A 20,380-nucleotide genomic window follows, 5' to 3' on the forward strand; every position below is an offset into this window, starting at 1 on the left:
AACTTAAAAGAAGCGAGGAAAGGAGATTGGCTGACTATAAAATGTTGTACACCATGCAAATATTTTAATGAAATATTCATTGAAGTAATGTAATTACAAACTTACTATAAACACTGTGAGATCAACTTGTCCCGTTAGTAGACACTGAATATTAACTTGTACTGTCTTTCACATAGTCACAAACATTCATAATCATTGTGTTGTCTGTTTTAGTACAGAATGAATCAAGAGAGCATCATTTACTATACCTATACTAAGTGAGCTCTTTTCACTAATAAAGTTACCAGCTGAACTGAAATTCATTTCACTTGCTTCATTGGAGGCTGGAATAGACAGTATTTTCTTTGTTAGCAGTGCAAGTCTTTGATATTCTGTGCTGTTATTTCTCCACTATGCAAGGGGATCATCATCTGAACAATGATCTTTTAATAAATAAATTGTTGTAGTAGTAAGAATACCGGCAATGTTTATTTGTCCATAGTCGACTTGTTTTTGACATAGATCTAGGAAGCTATTCCCGAAACAACCGTAAAAGGACAGAGATCTGTTGAACACATTTTGACATATTTCTGTGTAAGGTTTTGTTTGATAACACGTAATACTGTATTTGATGGACGCACTGTATTTGGACACACTTTACATACATATGGATACTTTCATATGTGAGGTAGTAGATGCAAACATCAATAAGGAAGCATAACATTTACATGGCACATATCCTGCACGTTGACCATTCGCAGTTGTTACTAGTAAGGAGTATTCCCGCACTTCGCTCTTCATCTTTTCTTAATTTAGTAAACCATATTGCTTCCTCTCAGGTTTTGCTTTTACCCTATTTTTCGACACCCATTACGTGTTTTGCAACAAATGTCATAGTGACTGCGAATGAGAGTCAGCTGGACCAAATCTGGTGTGTTTGCTCAGACTGTCGAGCGCCAAGCGGTTAGACAGGTCACACTCACTAGCGGAGCAGGACTTAACTACAAGACTACTTTCATTCGACCGTAAACGGAATTTTTTTTTTTTAAGTCACACCGACACAGATAGGTCTTATTGCGACGATGGGACAGGAAAGGGCTGGGAGTGGGAAGGAAGCGGCCATGGCCTTAATTAAGGTACAGCCCCAGCATTTGCCTGGTATGAAAATGGGAAACCACGAAAAACAATCTCCAGGTTTGCCGACAGTGGGGTTCAAACCCATTATCTCCCGAATACTGGATACTGGCTGCACTTAAGCGACTGAAGCTATCCAGCTCGGTCGTAAACGGAGACCTTTAGTGCAGATGAGGATGAAGTTGACAAGTTTTATGAAGCACTGAGTGACATCATAATCAGGATCAGTAGCAAGAATAGGATAGTGCTAATGGGCAATTTCAATGCGAGGGTTGGAAACAGAACTGAAGGATATGAGAAGGTGATGTTAAATGTAGGGAAGATAGTATGGATGCAAATAGGAATGGCGAAATATTTACTGAATGTCTGTTCTCGTTTGGGATTAGCAGTTGCAAATACATTTTTCATTCTTCTTCAGGGAAGGTAGAGGCACCAAATCCATAATAGACTACAGGTAAAACTTCGTTAAGACGGTTCTGCAGGGGACAAGGAAAGAGAACGTGTTAACCGAGAAAACTCACTGTTGAGTACATGAATAAAAACTATCCAATAGGGATATGAAAACAATTGATACAGGATTTTGTCGTCATGCATGTATTTTACGTCGTCTATACCGAGAGGGTTGGTCATGCAGTTCGGGTTGTGCAGCTATGAGCTTGCATTTGGGAGATAGTGGGTTCAAACTCCACCGTTGGCAACCCTGAAGGGAGTTTTCCTTGGTTTCTCATTTTTACACCAGGAAAATGCTGGGGCTGTACTTTGAGTAAGGCCACAGCCACTTCGTTTCCACTTCCACAATTGTTGCCATAAGACCTATCTGTGTTGGTTCAGCATAAAGCAAATTGTTTGTTAGGTCGTGCATGTACGGTGAAAGCTATACTGATTGGCCAAATAAATGGATCACTTGAATTTTTAAAGGAAAAAGTACATTAAATTGTGAAACATATGTTTTATTTACATTGCTTATTTTCATTATAAATAAGGAATCTGTCTGTTATTGCTACCCTTAGTTACTTTGATAAGTTTTTTCATGAAAATAATCATTATAAATAATAAAACAAATGTTTCACAATTTAACATGCTTTTTCCTTTGAAAATCCAAATGATCCATTAAATTTGCCAGTCACTGTATATCTACCATTAGATGAGAGAATATTAAAAGGTATGGAAAACACAAGAGAACAAATATGAAAACCTTTTTCACTGGGGCTTATTAAATAAGTGTGTTAAAAGATGTGTAAAACAACAGACAAAAAGTATGAAAACATTTGTACTGGGGTCCATAAAAGTATCAACATATTATTGCTGATCACTGGGGACAGGAATTGTATGCTCTAATAATCCATTTTATATTTGTGCATTTATGTATTGAAAAATATACTGTAATTGCACATAAATATATTGGCATAAAATAAAATTTTAAAGCAAATTTTGTATAATCTGTTTTTGAATAAACAAATTGTGGAAATCATATTAATCATTTAACTTATCAAAGTGTCTTTAATATTGAAGAGTTAGGATATATTTTCCTTAAAAATAAAAATAAAATCCCAATAAATAATGATATTTACAATTTTAGTTCTCCACATTCTCATCATCTTCCCTGTTGCAGTTTACGACCACCAAATATTTTAAGTTTTCCATAGTTAGCCGCTTCCTATTGGTTCTTAAAATATACTTGTAGCAGGAAAAACTTCTCTCACCTTACAGGAACTTAGGGTGCATGTACAAGGGTAATCCCAAAAATAAGTTCTCCCACTGAGGCAGCCATTGAGAATGGAGCTCCCGTTGGATATTACCACCAAGTGCGAAGTGCGCGCAGTTATTTGGTTTTTGAACGCAAAAGGTACTGAACCAGTTGAAATCCATCAACAGTTGACGGAAGTGTATGGTGAGTCATGCATGGATGTCAAAAATGTTTGTAAGCAACAACCACGCCAGTGGCGGCATTCCTCTTCGTCAAAGCCACAGAAATTCTAGCAGACACAGTCTGCCAGTATAGTCATGACAACTGTGTTTTGGGATTGAAAAAGGGAATTTTTGGTCGACTTTATGCCCGCTGGGACCATAATTAATGCTGACAGGTACTGCGAGAACCTGAAAAAACTCAGACGGGCAATTCAGAACCGGAGAAGAGGAATGTTGTGCAAGGGCGTAAACATTCTCCATGACAACGCTTGCTCACACATCGCTCGGCAAACCGTTGCTCTCCTGCAACAGTTTCAGTGGAACATCATCACCTACCCACCTTATAGTCCCGACTTAGCGCCCAGTGACTGTCACTCATTCCCTAAGTTGAAAGAACATTTGGCAGGAAAGCGATTCAGCACCAACGATGAGGTAAAAGATGAGGTTCACAACTTTCTGAACAGCATGGCGGCAAGTTGGTAAGACATGGGCATACAAAAACTGTCACAAGCATCTAAAAAAATGCATCGACCGAAATAGTGATTATGTAGAAAAATAGCTAAATGTTCAAGCTGTAAAATGATGTAAACCATTGTAGAAATAAACAGGTCTATTTATTTATTAAGAAATATGAGACCTTCTTTTTTGGGATTACCTTCGTACAAAAGCTGAAAATTGATCTGCTTTTAGTGGTAATTCACTAGGTAGCTTGAAATGTTCCCCTGCTTTCTTCAATCTCTTACATTTGATTATATCCTGTGTTTTCTAAAAATCTACTATGCACTGTTTCCTTCATTACATTGCCAACATTTCCAGGTATCAAATTGAATTTAGAGACAGTGGTTTTGAAGTTCATTAATGACTAGCACATCACATGATTGGTTTCCAAAGAAGTATTAGCAGAAGGAAGATGAGAGAAATTTATAGTTATGTAAGAAAGGTTACTTTCTACTTTTGCATTCTTCTGTATATCTTGAGCAACTTTCACTTTCTTTTTTTTGGTATTTGCTTTATGTTGCACCGACGCAGATATGTCCTATGGCGACGATGGGATAGGAAATGCCTAGGAAGTGGAAGGAAGCGGCCGTGACCTTAATTAAGGTACAGCCCCGGCATATGCCTGGTGTGAAAATGGGAAACCACAGAAAACCATCTTCAGGGCTGCCGACAGTGGGGCTCGAACCCACTATCTCCCGATTACTGGATACTGGCCGCACTTTAGCGACTGCAGCTATCGAGCTCGGTCAACTTTAACTTAAGAATCATTTGGATCAAATGTATTCACTAAATATCCATTGGGGCTGTACCTGAAAAGAACTGCACCACCTCGGGGCAAGGACTCAAATTTACTTTATTCCTAACCTTTTCCAAATGTTCAGTGGAATATAGAACTGCACATAATCGCGTTAACACGCTAAAACTGGTTCTGATGGAAGTGTAACATTCAGTGGTGGTGGTGGTGGTGCTGCTGCTTTAAATGCTTGTATTCTATAGGGCGCGTTAACAAATACAATACAGTACTTTCTTTTTGAGAAGATATCAGTTTATCTACAAGCGGGAAATTTGCATGAATTGTTTCTGCAGCCCAAGTCAAGTCAAATGTGTCATATTTGGAAATATAACTCTTAAGAGCATTGCCAGCTTTGTTCATGTAGCTCACATCATTGGTCAAACTGAGTAATGCACATTTGTGCATTTGTAACTTCAAGTTTTTCTATCGCAGCGAGAAATGGAGTGGAGAGATCTAACTGTAAAATTGGCAATAAATCGTCCTTCCCTTTCTTGCATTTCCTTCATTGACATCCACACAAAATTATTTCTGATCTGTTATCCAATATTTTCAATTGTAAGATCACAACACCACTTGACATAATTTTTTATAAAGAGTATATTGGCCCCGCACTTTACACTTTGTCTTCTGCTCAGTGAAATTTCGGAGGGTGGGTTTGGTACGTTTCCACAATGGAATCTCTGCTGCTGAAAATGCTTCAACCTCCTGTAGGTGGGAGATGCAGACTAAGGATACACCCACGGTATCCCCTGCTTGTCGTAAGAGGCGACTACAAGGGGCGACCAAGAAATGATGGAATTGGAACCATGAGATTACTTGTGATTAGTATCATTAAGTGGAGAACACCATGGGTTGACGTTACTTGTGATTAATACCATTATATGAGGAACACCATGGGCCTGGGCGTTGCCTGTGATTAGCACCATCGTGTGCATTCCACCAAGTCGGGGGAGCGGGCACGCTGCATCACGGACTGTTATCTGTGCAGGAGGAGCTGTCATGCACCGCGCTGAATTGCGTTGGTTCCCCTGTATTCAGAACGAGTCTGCGTTACCTGTGAGCAATACCACTATATGAGGAGCACCATGGGTAAGCGTTGCCTGTAAGTAGTGCGTTTATGTGAGGTACACCATGAGTATATGTGGTCTGTGATTAGTTCCACTATGTGAGGAATACCACAGGAATACTGGCACCCATGATTAGTCCCACTAAGTGAGAAACAGCCTGGGTCTGCGTTGCTTGTGAGTAGTACCCTTTCGTGAGGAACACCGTCGGTCTGTGTTACTTGTGAGTGGTGCCATTGTGTGTGACACACCGTGGGTCTGCATTATCTGTGATTAGTACCAGCATGCGAGGGACACCATGAGTCTGCATTACCTGTGATTAGTACTACTATAGGAGGAACACCATGGTTCTGCCTTACCAGTGATTAGTAGAATTATGAGGGGCTGGTGACCAGGATTTTGGAAGCCTTTGGACAACAAGCATCATCACAGAATATGAGGCATTGTGAATTGGATCCACTGATTGTTTTGGATTCATGATCATTTTTTATCATCATTTCAGATTTTAGTCAGTGGATACATTTTGAAGTTTTAATTATTGTTTCATTTCGTTGCACTTCGTACCATTAGGGGTTGATGACCTAGCTGTTAGGCCCCTTTTAAACAACAAACAATATCATCATCATCATCATCATCATCATTATCATCATCATCACAAAAGTGCTTTGCATAAATCTAAGGAGAACTGTGAAAAGTTACTGTTTGAAAATTCACTCAACAAATTTTGTACAGGGACACTTTTCAAGGATTTATGTTTAATATTATCTTTGTGTTCATTAGTATTTAAATGTTGAACCTTAAAAAAATGCTTGTCACAACTGTTTTCTCACATGCTGTGCAATACAAAATTGTACCATCTGTAGTTAACAAATCAATTTCAAACTTGCATCGATACCCGTGTGATCTAGTATTGTCGCTCACTTTTGCTTTTCGCATGAATCACAAACATAAACATTGACGAGCACCATACCATTGAACTGAATGACCCTGAAGTTTCAACTGGAGAACAATTGTAAACCTGCAGGGATATTTTCAGAATTGAATTTCTAAACCTTAAATGCTTTCCTTTGAGTAACTTTTTTTATAAATTTTATTAAGAGATATAAACAACAAAAATAAAACTTACCTAAGTATTATTATTAGTACATGGCAAGGAAATTATATACATTATATACAATATATACACACAAAAAAATTGATACACATAAGGCATTAGTGTTATTTGATATATCTAAGTCTAATATTATGTATAAACACAACACTTGAACTCAATTTCAAGAACTCCTTAACAGCCACCTTCATACCGTGAGGGAACAGCTACAGCCAGATAAGCTGGGGTTGCCAACCCAAAAATCTTTTCTCTGCGGAATTTTTGTTGAAAATCTGCTAGATCCCACTAAGTACCAAACTGAAGCAAAATAACATCTAACAGCTTTTTTTTTATATAGAGTAAATTAACTCAACAGTCTCCAATTTTAGAACCAGAGCTCATCATCTTCTCCTTTGAGCATTAAATCCTCTGAAACTGATGTGCTGGGTTGATGTCCTGTGGTTTAAGATGAAGCCATGGTACCAATGTTTTTCAGAATATGTTATGGCATTTCATCATCACTGCAACACTTGTTCACTTGTTTCAATCCATTCTTATAGTAAGCAATGACTTTACCATAGTGTAGACATTCTGTTATGCAGAGATGTTTTTACAAAATATGATTGTCTGGAGGCTTTTTCAACATCAGCATTGGACCAAAGTAACACTAAAAGTACAAAGGCTAATTTAAAAACATCTTTGAAAGGATTTAAACCACTTGCATCTTTATACAACCGCACTTTGTTCCAAAACTCTGATATTTTCATAGTTCCTTCACTCCACAGTTATGAATTTAGATGGCTTGAAATCAATTTTTATATATATTACTGTCAGAAAATCCTAACTCCTGATTTATTGGCTGATGAAACAGAAAAGCAGCATTTAAATGTTTACTAGATTTCCTATGATTAGGAATGACAGACAATGAATATTGAATTTTTACGGCCACATTGTAATTGAAATAAACTTTTAACATATTAGTGTTCCATACATATAGTACATGTTGAAGAGAGATTAAATACAACCGGACAACAGTGGGATCCGAACTCACGGGCTCCCGATTTTGCGTCGTTTGCTCTACCAATTGAGCTGTGGTGGCCTAAGTCATATTTGTTCTGTTGGAAAGGATCTAAGCTACAGATCTGGCACTGCTGCCACCACACTTTAGAGTGCAAGCAAGTGACAGTATCTGCATAGCCCATGTTTGCGTTCACTGGGAAGCTTAACCAATCCGTCTTTTAAAGCTTCATTATTTAGCCACTCTTTCGTACATTTCTGACTATACTTTTTAACCTTTCCTTTTGGCATAGTGATGTACCAAAAAAGAGCCTAATTTCCAAAGAAACACGATGTCTCACACGACACTACCAAGCTCATCGAGATTACAGTAACAATTGCAACACCAAACAAATGCTGACATGCTGAGGCTGGAGATGTGGCCTGCCTGCCCTGTGGGCCAAAGCTGGTGTAGAAAATGAGGGAAATCACTTGGAGAACAAATCCTCTGAAATCCATTAACAGAAGTTTGAAAATCCCTCTAAAAATCTGTCAAATTTAGCAGAAAATTTGCAGATCTGGCAACACTGCTTAAAAATGATATATATTATTCCTTAAATATTAAGGTCAAGCTGACTGGCTGTAAAAAAGAGAGCGCAGGATACTAAGAAAAATCCTAGGTAATAGATGGGTTGATGGACAGTGGCAAATAATACCAAATGAGGATTTGTACGGCAAGACAGAACCTTTCACAGCATCAATTAAGAAGAGACAGCTACTATTTTACTGTCATCTCATGAGGATGACAGATGATTGACTAACAAAAAGAATATAGAATGTTATTCAATGTAAGGCAACAAGGCCAAGATTGTTCCAGTAATGCGAAAAAGATCTGAGGCAGATTGGTATTTCAGACCAAGAAATTCCTGACAGGAATGCATTCAGAAGGTTGGTGAACAACTATCAAGGTTTCAAAATGGCATCAACTTCCAGAAGACGGAGAGGACCTTTGTCTGAAGAGCATAACCAGGTACTCGTCGCTGGACTCAGAAGATACTGTCAGGAAGTCAAAGCCGGAACAAGAACAAGACCTAGACAATAAAATGAAGTTGGTTGTTAACACGCACTCCATAGAGGCTCAACTCAATATATAAAAATTTAAAAAAATAAATAAATCTTAATTATCATTACTGCTTTCATATATCTTTCTCTCAATTGTATTAATGTTAAAATAGTTCCTTACATCTGTATTTTAATGTTCTTATAATATTATTAAAGTGTTTCTAGTGTTTATATGCTGATGATGGATCCAAGAGCTGAAACATGCCCACTATTTTTTCATAAATCGTTTCAGATTATAATGTCATGTATTGATTAGGTGGTTAAAACTATATATTTTTCTCAGACCAATATGAATATGATTACTTGTAATATCGTATTTGTAAATCAAAATAATATAAAGATAAAATTAAGTACAGTATAACCTCGATTATACATTCCCAGAAACTACGTTTTCCCGTATTATTCGTTCAAATTACATGGTCCCGCGAGCATCCTAATTAAATCACGTTGTTAAAATCCTGCAGTATCCGTTCCTCGAAGAAACGATTTCTCGGATCAACCGTCCAGGAATTTCAGTCCCATCAATGCTAAATCCTCGAAAACGCGTTTTTCAAGAAACTGTATCTCATGAAAAGACGGCTACGGCATACTTGCGGATCGTGATGTTAACGTCCCATCATTGCGGTAATTTGAGGAAGTAGCGTACTGTACTGGAAAAGCAATTGGTGGTGAACTTGCATAAGGGACCATCTTAGCATCGCATTCAGATTGTATTGTTGACGGAATCCTCGGAAATCATAAACAATTGGAAGGAGACAAAGCGCATTTTGGCAGCTCTACTTGAAGACGGAATGAGTTTCTTCTAATATTCATACTTGGAAAACGTCTACATTATGTCCAGGGTTAGATGTTGGTTATTTTTTACTTTTTTTTTAGTGTATCACCGAACAGATTTTCGGCACTTCCCTCAGGGCACTGTATAGTCACTGGGCTTTCAGGCAGAAATCGAAACTGCTCCTTCTTAAGCAACACAGATTTCCAAGGGAGGTTTTGGGATTGCGTATTGCTGTTTTGGTCCTAATATTAGGCTGGGAATTTTACGTGTTTATGTTAAAATGTTACAAAAACTTCAGTTGTTTTATTTGCGCACGTTGCATTTAAAAACTTTACATCATTTCGCACTCGTACCCACTTGTACAGCGAGCGAGCTTTCCAGCTGAGCTCAAGGTCGCGAATAACCGTAATTTCGGAAGTGTTAATGAAATTTTTTGTCTTTCCAATTTGATTGTGATTAGTGACGGGCAGAATTGAATATAATGCATGCGTTCCAGAACTTGAGAATCGATACGTATATTCAAAACCATATTCTTGAGTTCAACATAACCTTTAAAAGATGTAGGCCTAATTTACGCGGTACAAGATTTCCATAAACTGACTACGAACAGAATCCTGGTGACAAAATTACAATAGAAGATTTTTAAAATGTTAAAAAGTTTTGCCATCATGTTGGGTGCTTTTGTATCTAATTTGCTTTAATTTATTAGATTACAGAATTAAAAACTACTTGTGGTCGATTGTTGTTTGGTTGATCGAAGTTGCTGAACTGAAAGAAGTTTTCAGAAAAAACTGCCAAAGTTTTCCTTGGTAAAACTGAATGTAAAATTTCGAGATTTTTTAGTCACGTACCGGTAATGTTTGAAGCCGGCCCCGTGTTCTAACTTGCATGCTTCTCACCCGGAGGGCCCGGGTTCGATTCCTGGCCAGGTCAGGCATTTTTACCTGGATATGAGGGTTGGCTGCATAACTTACCTTAAAATATGATATTAAGATAAATGAGGCAAGCATAACCTAAATCAACGAATGGAATATGAAGATAAACAGCTGATTCATGCTATGACGTAGTATGTTTATTGATATGTCATCACTTGTAAAACTTGTAACAGTTCACTAGTAATATACTAGAGATTTTCAATCTTTTGTGGAACAGAAATGTACAACTCCATACATTACAAGAACCCACACTAGTAACTTGTAATGTACAAGACTATACTTTTGTGGAATAGGCCCCTGGGCTGAAAATATTCTTTGTTGTCTCTTATGAAATGAACCTGCCATAGGAGGCAGTTGTGGAAGGATGAGCAATAATTTACTTGTAAAGTACAAGACCGTACTTTTGTGGAATAGGCCCCAGGAATAATGTGATCATACTAAGCGCTAATAGCGAAAATTCAGATGCAGTGATATTGATATGATAATTAGCATCTCCAAGACTAAAGTGATGTCAGTAGAAGAAACCTTAGAGAACTGAATGTCACATTGAGAATAGAAAACTGGAGCAGCTAGATAGTTTCAACTATTGAGGATGTATTTTCTTCCAATAGTATAGTAAGTGAGATTGAATCAAGGGGCCTATTCCACAAAAGTATGGTCTTGTACATTACAAGTTACTAGTGTGGGTTCTTGTAATGTATGGAGTTGTACATTTCTGTTCCACAAAAGATTGATAGTCTCTTGTATATTACCAGTGAATTGTTACAAGTGTTACAAGTGACGACATATCAATAAACATACTACGTCATAGCATGAATCAGCTGTTTATCTTCGTATTCCATTCGTTGAATTAGGTTATGCTTGCCTCATTTATCGTAATATCGTATTTTACTGTAACTTATGCAGCAAAGATTGAAAGAACTAATATTCCTGTGAATTTTTTAATGCTTCGATGTTATTTTTCAGTTTATTTCTTTGATGATAGGAAATTAATCACCCATTCTGTTCTTCCTTGATCCTCGCATATGTTCTACGAGAGTCTAACATACCTACCTTGGTCTGACATTAGGAATCAGATGCCGCTAATAACGATATTCGGCCGCCAAACTTAATTGTTACGAAATTGCGAACTCTGCATGAATTGTTAAAATGATGTCAAGAGAAACAAAGTTATTCATTTTGAAGGAAATAGAAGGTAGGAAAGATATTCGTTTCGGTGGATTCAGCGAGAGTCTGAAAAAACAAGACAAAATAAATGGTTGGATGGAAATATTTGACTTGGGAAAAGCTCATGGAGGTTTTGAGGGGAAAAGTTGGACGTATGTAAGAGATATTCTGCTCATTAATGATTCCAGGAATGTCCTTTTTGGAATATGTTTTTTTCAGTATTTTCAGGCCAACAAACAATTTGAGGAAATTTTATATCATTTATTGCAGCTACCACAGACCGAAGATTTTGCCATCCCAAGCATATCTGCAGTACCATGGTACTGACCACCATTTCCTAGCCAATGTAATGTTGTTAGTAAATGTTGTTTAGCAGAGAGAGATTTATTTCTGTTCGTAGGATATTTTAAGCTATGGCCAATATCTATCAAAAGTTCTTCCACTTGTATTGTGCTTAACCTAAAACGTTCATTGTATTCAAATACAGTGTTAAACTGGAAGTTTATTCTTTCCCTGTACAGACGATAGTTTTCATTTTCATCACCATCGCTATCACTACTGCTAGACCACATATTTATCAAAATGTATCCAAAATAAGCGTATTTAAATAGCACTAGTACATTTATATATTATTGTCCTTTCACTGGTAGAGAATTCTTCTCATTTCGCTAGTAAGTTACAAGTACTAGTACTTTTGTGGAACACGCCTATAAAAATTCACTAGTAATTTGTATATATAAGTATGGAGTAGTAAAGTACAACTGTAGAAAATTCTTTTGTGGAACAGAAACTCTGGTATTTGTACAAGTTACTAGAGAATTTACTTGTAATGTACAAGACCATACTTTTGTGGAACAGGCCCAAGGTACAGCAAAGCTAATGCAGTAACCTCGCAGTTTGGATCAAGAGTATTCTGTAAGAAAGATTTCAGCTCCCGAATTAAACGCTTTACACCGGTTTTGTTTTCAGACCAACTTTACTGTACGGGAGTAAAGCTGGGTTGATTCAGGATATCTTTTACATAAGCTAAAAGTAAAATACAAGAAAGCAGCGAGAATGATCGCTGGTACAGATAGGAGGGAACAATGGGGAAAAAAGGCTAAGTTAGTACCACAAAATATAAATTTCATGTTTCCATATTGCCAGCTAAAACTAATCTTTAAATCACTATAACAGTTATTTATTATTAAACATATCCTCCTTATTCAATACTTTATGGAACAGCTGGAAACTGCATATGATGATGATGGTATAATGTGAATTTTAAAAAGCTTAAATTTCATATTTGTTACATCTATGTTTCGATCCTAATTGGATCATCTTCAGTAGATTGCTAAAAACTGACATATACATATCATAGTTAAAAACATTTAAAATTGAAAGTAAGAATGATGTTATGAATGTCAAAATGCTCTTAAAAGGTCATGTTAAAATCTTCAGTGTGCATTGTTACCCATAATATCCTCTTAATGTTTCATTAGTTAAAAGTCTGCCAATTGGACTAGGCATTATCTGATTATTAATTGATGTTTCATGATTTGGATTACCATAATTGCGTGTGTTTCGGTGGTATAATTGCCTGCAATTAGGAAGTTAGTTAATTGAATGCCAAAGAAACATAAGTCACAACATTATTACTCGCAAGCAAATGAGACTACACTTTTACCGGGCGAGTTGGCCGTGCGGTTAGGAGCAAATGCCAGGGCTGTACCTTAAGTAAGGCCACGGCCGCTTCCTTCCACTTCCTAGGCCTTTCCTATCCCATCGGCGCCAAAGACCTATCTGTGTTGATGCAACGTAAAACAAATAGCCAAAAAAAAAAAAAAAAAAAAAAAAAAAATTAATGCAAGGTAGAATTAACAGGCAACTTGATTGTCCAAGCTTGGATAGGAATGCCATACACCCCCATTTTCCCCATAGATTTATTTCCAGAATCTGACAGAGATTTTGACATTATTGAAAGGAATGTTTATTCTCAAGCAGTGAATGACAAAGCTGTTGAACTCGACAAGAAGTTAAGTCATTTTTTGCTAAGTAACAGACAGTGCAATTGGAGTATGGCAGAGAATTTTAGTTTACTTGATAGTACCCACGAAAATGACAGTTCCCTTATTGACTGTATTCATACTCTCACGTCAAGTTGACCTATGCTTGTAGGCCTGTGACAAGCATCCTATTAATATCTGCCCAGCCAGTGGAATACATAGTGGCATGGACAAGCAAACAGTTGGGATGTTCAGACTTCGCATTGATTTATGGCATTTCTATGTAATGGCAGATCCTGTTGCCTACTATCAGGCGCAATTGATTTGGGGAGTTTTCATTATAATGGCAGGCATATTCCCTAATGCAAGTCAAAATTTTGTTGTGGTGTTAACATTATAATGAGACACTTCTTTTCCGAATCAAATTGGGGAGTTTGGTTTATAATAGCAGGCACACTTGGGTACTGCCAGCCATAATAGAGTTGGGGGTGCTTTCATTATAGTAGCAGGCCCCCTTGCATACCACAAGTTATAATCTAATTGGGAAGTATTCATTATTCCTACTACCAGCCACAGTTGAGTTGGGGAGTTTCATTATAATAGCAGGCCACCTTGCCTACTACCAGTCACAATCTAGTTAGGGAATTTAGTTTATAATGCTGGCACCCTTGCCTGCTGCCAGACACAATAGAATAGGGAAGTTTTGACCAAAGTTACATCCGCCCTTGCTTTCTGCCAGTCAAATCAAGAAGGGAATATTTCTTGTCAGTGGTAGTCCCCCTTTCCTATTGCCAGTCACAGTCGATGTGGGTTGTTTTGATTACATTTGCAGACACCTATCCTACTGACAGGCACTGTCGATTTGTAGAGTTTTAATTATAAAAGTAGACCCCACCCCCTGCCTTCTAGATTGCTACAAATTGACTTCAACATAACTTATATACATAGATATACAGAAGTATACGCACATGTATTATTGCAGACCTTCATATCAAGATTAACTGCTGCTAAATGGTACGTCATGTCGACAAGCCGATTGCGCCAGAAGACGGCTCATTTAGTGTTCTGCACGGCTGGTATTATGGCATTTTCTCATATCTCTCGTATATTTATGGGTTAGATTGAGTTAGAAACTTTGAATAGGAAGAAATTTGGATACAGTTTTCACACTTTGTTTTATTTTTTGCATATTTATGTGACAGCTGGAATCAAAATTTGGCCAGTATATGGCCACCGGTCGTGCCATTGTGCATGCCGATTTTTATGTTTCTATCATCAACGTATAGGGGATCGAGATATGACAAAAAGTCATGCGGCCAAAGTTGTAGATCTTTCCAAATTGAGTGGCAATTCTGCTATCTGTTTTGTGATACGACGTACTGTTTAGCCACCAGTTACCTCGAAACAAAGGTATGCACTGTCATTAAAATTGCCTTGATATTTTTATATTTTTGGGGAGTAAAAAGTTAAATATTTGAGCATTTTGGAATTTTTCCGTTGGTTACAGCCTAAAAGCTATAATTTTGTCAAATTTCAACTTTCTAGCTCGTTTAGCAAATTGTACCGCCATTTGATTTGGAGGAGGGTCTTTCAGGAAACTTTTAAGCCCATTAAAACTATACATCATTGCTTTAGAAATATATATTCCACTTGGTGAATGAAATGCTTACACTTGCATTCTTATGCTGAGCCCCATATTTCAAAACCCAGCCTGGCCCCCTCTGGGCATTTCAGAAATTTTCCATTTTTCTAGGGTTCCTGTTATCATTGGCTACTCTGGTAGCGAGTTTTAAGTTTGTAAGATGCCTTGAAGTGCCTCATTAATTCACGTCTATTTTCATTTTTATACCTTTATATATAGATTGCTCCAAACAGACTTCCATTTATATATAGATATCTTGAATATGCGGTTGAACAAAAGTGACACTGTTTGCTGATTATACTGTATTTGTAGAAATACACTGGCTTACTTTACCCCTAATGTTTCGTCTTGAATGTAGTAGTGATCTGTATGATAAGAGCCTCATCCACACATAATTCCACGAACCTACTATGCTGGCGTAGCAGGGGGAGAGGTGATACTCCCACGTGGCGCGTCCCAGGTGGCGGATAGCGGGGTCCTAACCGGCTTGCCGGTGGACTTGAGGGAAATAAAATACCTCTCGCAGACCAAACAAACAACCCCTGTGGGGTGGGGGATGCAGACAAAGAATACACCCACGGTATCCCCTGCCTGTCGTAAGAGGCGATTAAAAGGGGCGACCAAGGGATGACCAAATTAGAACCATGAAACTACTTGTGCTTAGTACCACCACACGGGGAACGATGGGTTGCTTTTACTTGTGCATAGTACCACTATATTAAGTACCAAATAGGTTTGTGATTAGTAGCACACAGGAGCACCGTGCGGTCGGCTTTTGCAGTATCTGTGATTAGTACCACTGTGTGAGCAGGACCCTGGAATGATAGCTTGCCTATGATTAGTACCCACTATATGATGAACACCATGAGATAGTGCAGGTTCTTGTGGTTAGTACTCTTATGTGATGAACACCATAGGTTTGCGTTGCCTGTAAATGGTGCCACAATGTGAGTAGTACCATAATGTGTGGAATACCGCGAGTCTCTGCTGCTTTTGATTAGTACCGCAATATGACAAATACCATGGTTCTACTTTCCTAGCGATAAATACCGTTATGAGGGGCCGATAACTTGGATTTTGGACTCCCTTTAGATTGCAAGCATCATCAATTCATTGTTATGCTATAGCAGCAGTCCCTTAGTCAGTAATACTATTGTTTTACGTTAGTTTCTGTGAATATAAGGCATTGCAGGTCGCATCCATTGATTGTTTTAAATTCATGTCCATCCATTCATTCTTCGTCCTCATGTTTTGAATTCTGGTCATTGGAGGATTTTGGACTTTTAATTTGTCATTCCATTTCGTCTCATTTCGTACCATTAGGGACCGATGACCATGATGTTAGGCCCCTTTAAACAACAAGCATCATCATCATCACCACACACAATTTTTTCTTTGAAACGTTCAAAGTTTAGCCCTCTTGCATCAGATGTCCAAGATATTTATTTTAAATTGTATTGTTTAGTTACCTTTTAATAGCACAAAATTTGTATTGTCTTTCTCCATGCTATCACTTCGCTATTAAAGAGTGATTAGTAACCAAATATACAAAATATTATTAACTACTTTTATAAACTGCTTCTTGATTTAAGAAAAAAATAGTATTAAATTTAATGATTGTTGCAGAGAATGTGGTATTTACTCATTATGGTAAGTTCAAGAACTACATCTCAAATTTCTCATTAACTTATTTATTGCGTGATCGTTTAATTTATTGTTTTCAGTATGTATCTGATTTTTCTCTTTTGTTTCAGTTAAATGGGTGGGTGTTGGCAAAGGACGTGAGTCCATCATCACTGTATTTTAGGTATTATAGTCCATGTTGTATTTCCTGCCTGAACACATAGCATATCCTAGGAATACCTTTGTCTAGTCACACATGTTCACCATGTAAAACATACTATATACAAGGCTTTGTTTTCTGCCTTTTATGTATGCTTTACTAGCATGTGCAGACTTCTTATTGTTAATAGGGAATTATAATGTTGAGGTATTATTTTAGTTTTCATATTACTCCTTCATTTTAATACCATAGTGGGTCTTTTATTGGAATATCCAGTAAGTGTGCTGCATTGATTCATAATGTAAATAACTTCAGAAGCTTCCCATTCCAAGAGTATGTATTGTAATTATATTTTGTTATTGGATAAAATATTTGAAATGCAGTTCCTAGTAAGTGATGTTCTAAAGAAGTACCTCAACTCACCTTATTGTTATACCTACCAGTATTACCGTGAGTTGTTTCATACTTTTAGAAATACCAGTGAAATACAGGGAATGTATGGCCTTCATTACTTATATAATTAATTTGGTTCTATACTGTTAGCTTCACTTCATTCAGATAGGATGAGCTACCTTACATTCACATTACTAGGAGTTAAGATTTCCTTTATCCAGTTTTTTTTTCTCGCAAAACTTTGAATGCCTATGAGAGAGGCATGACTTCTTTTCACATATTAATATAAAATTGTAGTAGTCCACATAGTCATATCTTGATGTTGGCCTTTGAGACATTTTATCATATTTACTGACGTTTTTCATGGTTATGAAGCCATGAAAAGTGAGGGTCTTACCTGGTTAAAAAATGAAGCAGACAGGAACAGAAATCTGTCGGAAGCCATTTATATTAAACCATAAGAATGAAAATAAAGAGCAGTCACACCCTATGAGTAAACAGGATCTAAACTGAATTATTTCTCTAAGCTCACTACTGTATTTCAATATAAAACAATTACATAGAGACTGGACCAAGTGGTCTTGAATAATAAAACGCACAACCATTTGAATTACTAACTTCATTGTAATAAATATGCTGTGAATTAGTAAAATAAGCATTTGTTTGTATGAAAATTGTCTGCTAAAGAAGGGCTATACATTCTCCTTTAATTTTAAAGTGTTGTTATTGTTAATTGCTTGTTTGCTCTGTTTTTTAGTATGTCCAGTTCCTCTCTGTTACCAGAAGATCCTTTTATATTGAAATGTATTTGTTTCCGTATTACCTAGTGTTAGTATACATACAGTCGTATAATTTACAGTATTTAAAGCTGTCTTACTGCTGTTCTTTGCCGTATCTATCCAGTACTTACATCTATTTGAGGGTGGTTGTGATGTACAAATTGCTTCTGCATTCCTCCTCTTTTCTTCACCCTATGTTACAAACGGTACTTTATATGGAGTTTCGTGGGTGTACAGTAAATTATTTTCATACTAATGATATGAAACCCATTTCAGCATTGTTGAAACAGTGTTTTGGAATATGATCTGTAAATTCATAAAATTTGAAATAACATATTTATGACAAAGGAGTATGCATTTTTCCTTAATGTGATGGGTTGGCATTAAATTTTTATTTGATGATATATGTGATATTCATAAATTCCTTCTCCTTTCTGTGTTAAATCCAGATTAGCCCGTACCTTCCTGCAATTTTCTTTCCCCTCTGCTGAAAATGATATCAATATGGTCTTGTGGACAGATATCTCGGTCTTTGTTTTTCATTGGCTGTCATTTATCTGGAAAGAAAGGTTTCAGTGTATACTTTTGGAAATAGTGTGTACTTGCTGTTTCCTAGTATTGTTTGAAAGTAAACTTGTTTCTTTCCCTTAGAGATACTCTTGAGGTGTAGATGGGGGGAAGAGATATTGGAAGTTTCAAGTGTTGGGTCCTCAAATTAGTGATATGTTAGAAAGTATTAAATATTTAAATTAATGTCTACATGAAATTAGTGAAATCATCATGAAAAAAGAGCTTAATGAAATTGCACTATACACTATACTATAAACTACTTTATCTTCAGATGCTCCTCAGTTGTTCTCACATGGGTTGAATGGACTTAGAATCAGTCCTCATATCCAGGTAAACATCCTTAACCTGGCTGGGAATAAAACCTGGATTTTCCCCGTAAGAGACAGACTCACTACCTTCTGGACTGTAGGGCTGGCTGAACTGTCTTAATACTTACTGATACCTACAATTCCAATAATATCAGTCAGGGGGTGGAAAGTTGATCTTATAAATGAAAGTCTTTTGCAGTGTTTGTTTTTGTCTCTTCGAGATATTCTCGAGATGTGGATGAAAGAGATAACTGGAGGTCTAAAGTGTTGAATCCTGGTGGTCCTCAAATCAGTTGTAAGATAATGTTAGAAGGTATTAAATCAGTGTCTACATGAAAAATAATACTACAAAAACACTATAAAGAAAAGAGCTTAGTACTTTATCCAGATCTGGTTTTTGGCAACTTGACCTGTGCCACAGTTAAACAAGGGGAACTCATCCTGCATCAGAATTAACTTGTAAGAGGGGGCTAGTTCCTTTTTGTACCTCCTCCAGCTAATAGTACTGAAGGTGCTGACTGTGATGCTCAGTGAAGTTTAACTTAGGAGATCTCACAGGATCCAGCATTTCTATATGGCTACACTGTTGTCACCAAAATGTTATTATAAAACTTTGGACACCCAGATGATTTACCATTTCTACTTTGTTATAAGTTTGTTGAAGTTAGTAAATATCTTTAGTCAGTCCTGATCTCTATTAAACCAGTATTTCTAAATAACCTGTGCTAACAGACCTTTATGGTGAGAAGCCCCTAAACCAGTAAGGATTTGTTCGTGGATAATTGGAAATGTTTAGATAAAGTTAGAAATTATCCTTTTTGCAGTTATCTCTAGTAAGGTGTTTTATACTATAGTCCACCTCATTGCTGTAGCTCTGAGCACCAATTCAAAGTCTCATGGATGGTAAGTATGCATCAAGGTAACTAGAATAAAAGGTAGGCTACTCCGGCGGTTGAAGCTTCCATTGGCTGGAGCTCTATGACGTCACGCGATATGAACGATAGCGAGCAAGGTACACAGTCGCAGTACAGCAAGCCTGTGAGTTCTCGTGCCTGTGAAACATCTTCTCAATCTTTCATCAAATAATGGTCTGGTTTAGTCCGATTCGATAAGTAACGACACTTCCAATAGATTTAAAAACGTGAAAATGCGTTAAATTTCGTCACATGCTGAGCAGGTAGAACGTCGGCTATCAAATACATGACATATAATACGATAAGAAATAAAATATTGCCATGGAACTCAAAATAATTAATTTATTTTGTGATGAAGTAAGTTTTTATATCAAATGGCATAGGAAAATATACATCATATCGACATCTTTATGGAATTATATTAAATTATTAAAACGTATGTGTCAGAAGACTTAATTACTTGATGAACCAGCCCAAAGCTTAGCCTTCTTATTGGCATATTTTCTCAGTGCTAGCTCCTTACTCTTTGCATTAAAATGCCATAT

At 37.0% G+C, this 20,380-nt stretch overlaps 1 protein-coding gene across 1 annotated transcript in view; it reads left to right on the plus strand.

The window, feature by feature from the left end:
• The window catches only part of Adss (adenylosuccinate synthetase), a 217,903-nt gene extending 199,456 nt beyond the window's left edge, over nt 1–18,447 (plus strand). Inside the window, exon 10 of the mRNA XM_067136749.2 lies at nt 16,843–18,447. Within this exon, the coding sequence (XP_066992850.1) occupies nt 16,843–16,895 (53 nt within the window). The 3' untranslated portion in view covers nt 16,896–18,447. The remainder of the gene's footprint in view (nt 1–16,842) is intronic.
• The last annotated feature ends 1,933 nt before the right edge of the window (nt 18,448–20,380 follow it).

This window comes from Anabrus simplex, chromosome 1 (genome assembly GCF_040414725.1).
Source record: "Anabrus simplex isolate iqAnaSimp1 chromosome 1, ASM4041472v1, whole genome shotgun sequence".
NCBI lineage: Eukaryota > Metazoa > Arthropoda > Insecta > Orthoptera > Tettigoniidae > Anabrus > Anabrus simplex.